A 7,055-nucleotide genomic window follows, 5' to 3' on the forward strand; every position below is an offset into this window, starting at 1 on the left:
AAGTGTGCGGTCCAAAATGAGGAGTTGAAATAGTAATTTAGGTGTGTTAATAGAAAAGGCCCATTATGAATACGTTAAGTCAAGTAGAAGCCCAATCTTGACCCATATTATAGGGAGCTAGGGAAGGCCCGGTGAGAATGGATCACGATGGGTTTGGATGAGGAGTTTGAATAATTTCAATTTATTATTTCATTTTAGATTACGCAATCATATTTTTATTTTAAACGATGTAACGTAAAACTTTATCTTTTATCTAGAAATATATGTGTCTGAATTGAACAATTGAAAAGTCTAAATCATGAGCATTTTAGACTTTTCTGATATTCCAAGGAAATGCATAAAGAAACTATAGGGACAGAGTAGGAAATAGCTTAACGCAGCCTAGTAAAAGCCTTGTATGTACTGCATTAGACAATTATTCTGAAAAAAATTATGCAATTGGACCACTCCATTTTGGGCCTGGACCTATAAGGAGACTAGAAGTAATTCGTATAGCCTGGTCGAGTCACAGAAAAAAATAGATCGCAACAAATATATACCACTTTTAGGAGTCAATAAATATTTATAATATGTGAATATTTAAATTTTAGCCAGGTACTTGCTCTACTACCAGTAGAACTGCAAAAGCTAACTTCGTGTCTAAGATAAATTTTGTAAGGGTTAAATATGTTTTTGGTTCTTCAACATTAAGTAAAATTTGAAATTAGTCTATTTTTAAATTTTTAACTAATTTAGTCCTTCATCTTTAAAAATGTGTGAATCTAATTCTTTTTATCAAATTTTGTTAAGTTTATATGATGTTTCAAGCGCATTTCATAATAGTATTTGAATTATTTATATCGTTTGACACATTTTCATTTCAATGTTAACTCAAATATTATCATAAAACACGTTTAAAATGTTAAATAAATTTAGCAAAATTTGATAAAAAAGACTAAATCCACGCATTTCTAAAGATGAAGGACTAAATTGGTATAAAGTTTCGAAAAAGGAACTAATTCCAAAATTCACAGAAACTTAAGGGACCAAAAACATAAAGGACAAATAACATATTTAACTCATTTATTAATATTTACAGTTTTTCCAAAATTGAATAAATCAAACTTTTGTTTTTGAAGAAGAACCTTGTATGGTGTCTTAGACCCGAAAGGTTGTTGGAGTACCTCATCAACAATCAAATGTTGGACAAAACAAACACGTGAGAATGGAATATATTGCAATGAACACACAGTTGTAACAAGATAAAGAACTTTCAAAAAGCTACCATCAAAGAAATTGTGTTGGTTAATTACAGTCAATTTTTTTCACTTATAAAACACGTCTGTGTCTGAGTTCTACTACCGTTTGGGAGCACATTGGACTTTGGAAGTTGAATGATTAGACGTGGAGAAAGAATTTTCTACGTGGAAATCTCGATGAGACAAAGCAACCTTTTAAAATATTCTATAAGAGGATTTAGTACAAGTTCTTATAGTTGGTGTGTATATGAAAGATATAAATGCACTAACAAGATTCTAATACGGAGCTATCAGTTTTTCAACGATCATTCTTAGAAAAACTAAGGAATAAAAATTTAGAAGATTTTATCCCGTTTTGGATTGCAAATATCATATCTCGATCAAAGTTGCAGTACATGATTCATATTCCTTATGTATGTAATACTAGATTTCGCGTCACTTGTTATCTGAAACCGTGAAATGGTAAGCTACATATACTTTCCATTACTTGAGAGCTACATTATTTTGGAGATGATATACATGGTGTTATTTGTTGGATATTTTGGATTTGATTATGTGGTTGGTTTTGATACTAGAAGATCATTTTCACATTTGGTAATTAATTGATGACTTGAAAAAAATACTCCTCAAATTTAACAGTTTGTATTTCCAACAACATATAAGTTAAGTATATGGGTTTGAGTGAAGTAGGAAAGAAAAATATTTGAATTCAGGAAATGAACTGATCTTGATCTTCTGCGAAATGACTACTGTTGAGTTTACAAGGTATCTTTTTTTGTGCGATTTTTTTTTGACAAGACACATTTACTTGGATTAATCACGGACTCTGATATCACTTATTGGATTTACATAAAAAGAAGTTTAGTGGGGGATACAATACCAATAAAACTTAATAAGACTTAAGTCCAACAACATAAGATATTGACACCACTCCCAACTCAAAATTTTAAGATAAATGAGTTTATGGGTCTTTATCTTTATATAATGTTCTACTTTTTCATTTTTAAAATATCATAGATTTGTGAAAGATTGCCTTTGTACTAATGTTAAAGAATAGTTCTTCAATAACAGGTCTATCGAATATTAAAGAAAATGGTTAATATGTAGTATTTTTGTAAGCAGAAAAGTCAGGTATGTGTGTGCTTGCAGCATTGAAACAGAACCAAATCACGAATATTAAAGGCGAAATAACCTAATCAAACTTCATATATAGTTAATATTTTGCCTTTAAATTAAACAAAACAAATAATGACTCAACAAAACAAAGTTATGGTATAAATCGTTCAACACTAACTTATCATTATACTAAAAGTTATTACACACAATTCTTTTTTACTTAATCTAACAGTTTATGTACCACTTAATAGCATATGACAGAACAATTGATACATATGTGAACTTTTATTATTAAGTGTTTGCTTAAACATTAGGGATATTACGATAACAAAAGTTAATGACTTATTAATTTTAATATTTATTTCTTATATACTTGACATTATAAATGTTTAACATTTTAATTTATATCTTGGACATTATGATGTGAAGAAAACAAGTAAATGAAAAGACATATTAAACAAAAAATTGACCGTATATGGTATATGAAAAAGTATATTTTATTGTAAATAAATATATTTTTAAAATAAATTTCAGTAAATAGTTTAATAAATGTATTATTTTTATTAAGATAAATAGAATTACTAATTTAAAAATGAATTAGAAATAAACATAATAATTTCTTTTTTTAAATTATTGACACCAAGGTATGGAAACTAAAATATCAGAAAAAAAAAAAATATTTTTTGCGATTACCTTTGATCATACATGTCCAGGTACATGACGGTCTTGATACTAATAAATATTCGGATTAGGACAATAACTCTTATTTAGTTATCCACATGATCTAATTTTATGTTTGTCCTTTTTAATACTAACACTATTAGTGAAGTTTCAAGTTACTTTTTTTTTCCTTGAAAATGATATCATCTTCTTTTTTATTTATAAAGCTTAAATTAAAAATAGTACACCTCCAAAGTTTGATCATACACATAGTTATCTTATTTCATTTTAATATAAAAAGACTAAAACTTTTAGTGGTTAAAATCTCAAACCGATCGAAGTTGATCCAACAACAGTATTTAGCTTGAATCCAACAAATATTCAACTATATGATATAGTGACCCAATTGCAAAGCAGGAGGCAAAGAAAAAATGAGTCAAAATGACGAAGCAGATGATTTCAGATACTATCATAAGAAAATTAAAGATGTGATGGTTCAGTTTATATCTGTGGGCAATTTCAGTGACTGCGCAATGTTTATCCAATTCAGTCGACGGTATTAAGGGTAAAAATATCTTCATTTTTCAAACTGATAAGAACAAAATCAATATCACCATAAAAATCTAACCCTGGTTAGTCTTCGTGACACAAGTTACCTGTAAAAATTAACTTAAAATGGTAATAGATATTTTATGAAATGAATGTTTTGCTGACGCATTATAATAAAGTGTATATGTTTTTTTGAATAATTCAAACGTGAGATGATGTTTTTATACTCTGCTGAGGATACAAATCTGAGACGGTGCCCACTCTCTCCATCTCACGACAATTAATTCTCATAAAATAAAGTACACTTATACAACAACTCATGCAAGAAATTATACAACTAAGAGAGGAAGAGAAAAAAGTATATGTTAAAAGAGAGAAATAAAAAATATTATCGCATACAATGCTGTACGATGAGTTGTTGTATAAAACTATTTTCATAAACTATAGATAATGAAACCATTTTTTTTTTCTCGTATTTTCCTCTTAACTAGATAATAAGAACATCCTGTGCTCTTTCTAAGAAACTTCAAACACACTGAGACAGTTTGCATGCATTCAACTACCAACCGACAATAATGCATGCTTCACAGCCATAGCCACACTAGCCAGCTTAGACAACCTTATTTGTGGCTCTTCTTCCTTCTACTTTCTTCTTACCAACAAAGCATACGCATATTATCTTTCTTTGCCATGTGCAACCATTTCCAAAGTAATTTGAGTCCCAATATTATTATATTCCTATGCCCTTTATTTACATTACGGAATATCATTCTTGTCTCGCTTTTATTCCAACATTCTCTTAATCGCGTAAGAAACGTATCTGCTCACTGAAAACAGGATAAACATCATTCAACTCTCTTCTTTCGGTATTCCCAATAATTTCACCCAAAACCCACTACCAAACAATCGTAGTGATTCCTTTTCTATTCCTTCGTTTTCAAGACGTTATTAATGGATTTTACTGTTTTATGTCCGCTATGTTGGATCTGTTGCAGAAAGTTAGTTTAATTTGAAAGCGCAAGATTCTATACCCTTAGGTTATAAAAGATTATGTAAGTGATTAAATTAACCAAGCCCACACGTGATGCTAAAATCATCGCAAGTCTAAGATTCCAATGGCACATACGCGTTCACACGCACTTCCAAAGATGCTCCTTCTCCTCCATTTCACACAATAATATATATGGATGATGGACCCAATCAAGTAACCTTACTTCATCTGGGTCCTACACGTCCCTCACTACCCTAAAATCACAAAATTAATTTAATTTTGGTCAACAAAGCTTACCCTTTCAGCTGCCAATGCCATGCACATTCAAATTACCACATCTAGCTATCTGCCACATGTACCAGATATTAATTAATTCAATCGCAAATCCAGAACCAAAAGTCAATTTCCCAATTACCCATCTCTTGCATCACCCTTATAAATATCAACACACAAACCATGTCACAAATCTCTCTCATCAATTCCATTTTTATCGATCCAGCAAGGTAGTAGATATTTACAATAGTATATACAGGAATGGGAAACTGTTGTGCCACAGAGTCGTCTACGACGAATTGGGGTGGTGATGATTGGGGTTCTTTGTCATCGAGGAGGAGGAGCATGAGTTCGGGGAAGGTGTTTGATGAAGTTCATGAGTCCAGTTTGGATAACGTGGAGAAGGAGAAGCTGTTGGGTGCGCTGAGAGCTTCTTCTGATGCCAATGGGAAGGTGAAGATCAAGATCTCGAAGAAGGAGCTGGCACAGTTGCTGGGGGGGAAAGAGAGTAACAAGCATTTGGGTGAAGAAGGACACGCTTCTGCGGAACAAGTTCTGGCTCGTTTGATTCACGCTAGAGATCATTCCAGTAACGAGTACCATGATGTTCATCATAGACCTTGGAGACCCGTGCTTCAGAGTATACCTGAGGTAAATTAGTTCAAGGAACGGGATCAAAGGCGGTGGCGGTGTGTAGAGTAGATGTTCAGAAAGGTTACTTTAGGTCATTTTTTTATTTGTTTTTTTTCCATGTTTTCAGCTTGTGTTTTTCTTCTATGGTTGGGAATGTGTCATTTGTATATTCGTCGTTCTGCGAGTGAAAATTGTAGATCGAGTTTCTTGTGAGAAATTATCCAAGTAACTCTATTTTACTACATTATAGTTTATGGTGTATGTAACTATATATATGGTTTTAATATCAAATTAAACTGGGGATTATTGATAATAAGAGACCGAATCAAAGAAGTTTCGTGTATTCATCAACCGTGACACGCGAACAAACCTGTCCAGAAGAGATAATCTTGCTGTCTTTTTTGCTGTTTCATGTGTGGGAATTTATTTATTCACATCTGGCATCCGTTTTAAAGGTCAAAAGTTATTGTCCTTTTTTTTTCTATTTAAAATAAAAAAAAAAGATTTTCGATGCAGCTAACTCTACGGTGAGAAATTTCTTAATCGTTCACGTAAAATTCACATAAAGAGGTGAATACGAGATTTAAATATTTGAGCATAGTGTAGAAAGATCTAGGTGGATCGATATATAGAAATGGCCTAAACTTCTTAGTTATGGTGACTAATCATTGAACTCAGATATGATTGGCTCCAAGAGGAACATACACGTAGAGTCTTAAAAGTGATTATAATATACGTAGAGTCTTAAAAGTGATTATAATATGGGTTAATTATATTTTTAGTCCCCGAACTTTGACTCAAAATTGGTCATTGTCTGAAACTTCGATACATTTTAGTTTATAAATTTTAGAAATGAATGAATATAGTCCTTTTAACCCAATTATGTTATCTTTTTTTTGATGTGTCGAACGCTTTTCATATTAGTATTGGAGTTTTTTACACTGTTTGACACATTCTTGGTTCAATATCTACTGAGAAATATGTTCGACACTTCAAAAAAGGTTAACGTAATTGAGTTAAAAGGATTATATTCATTCATTTTTTAAGTTTAAGGACCGAAATATATTAAAGTTTTAGACAGAGACACGAATTCTAATTTTAGATTAAAGTTCAACACTAAAAACATACTTGACTCTTATAATATTTCCTTCACACAATGCTTATTTTTATTTATTAGTGCCTACTTTTCATTTAGAAGATGGTATATCATACCAGTAACCATAGATAAAGAAAACGAAATAAAATTAATAATATGCGCAAAACAATAAAGAATTGAAAAATATGAGCTGTTATTACGATGACTTTTCATGGAAGATAAAAACATCCAACTAATCCAAATTTTGTTGGGTTTGAGATGGGTTTTAATATTTGGAGTTTGAAATATTAATGGTTTAAAACAAAAGAAATAATAGGTACTGAATTTGGAGGTATGGGAAGTTGGGCCCAGAGACGGCTGGCTGCGGGCATTAAATAACTTAAGAATTGTTGTGTGGGCCTTTTGTGACTGGAAATAACTTTTTATGCTTACCTTTTCTACCGTTGAAAATGTCTTTTAATACTGTTTCTACAGGTTTACTTTAAAGGTTTTTTTCTTT

General features: G+C 31.2%; 1 protein-coding gene across 1 annotated transcript; it reads left to right on the top strand.

Moving 5' to 3' along the window:
* Positions 1-4,961: 4,961 nt before the first annotated feature.
* LOC114187282 lies at positions 4,962-5,776 on the top strand. The gene has a single exon (XM_028075490.1). The coding sequence runs from the start codon at positions 5,089-5,091 to the stop codon at positions 5,485-5,487; it is 399 nt and encodes a 132-aa protein (XP_027931291.1). The 5' UTR covers positions 4,962-5,088; the 3' UTR covers positions 5,488-5,776.
* The last annotated feature ends 1,279 nt before the right edge of the window (positions 5,777-7,055 follow it).

The sequence above is a fragment of the Vigna unguiculata genome, chromosome 6, assembly GCF_004118075.2.
Source record: "Vigna unguiculata cultivar IT97K-499-35 chromosome 6, ASM411807v1, whole genome shotgun sequence".
Taxonomy (NCBI): domain Eukaryota; kingdom Viridiplantae; phylum Streptophyta; class Magnoliopsida; order Fabales; family Fabaceae; genus Vigna; species Vigna unguiculata.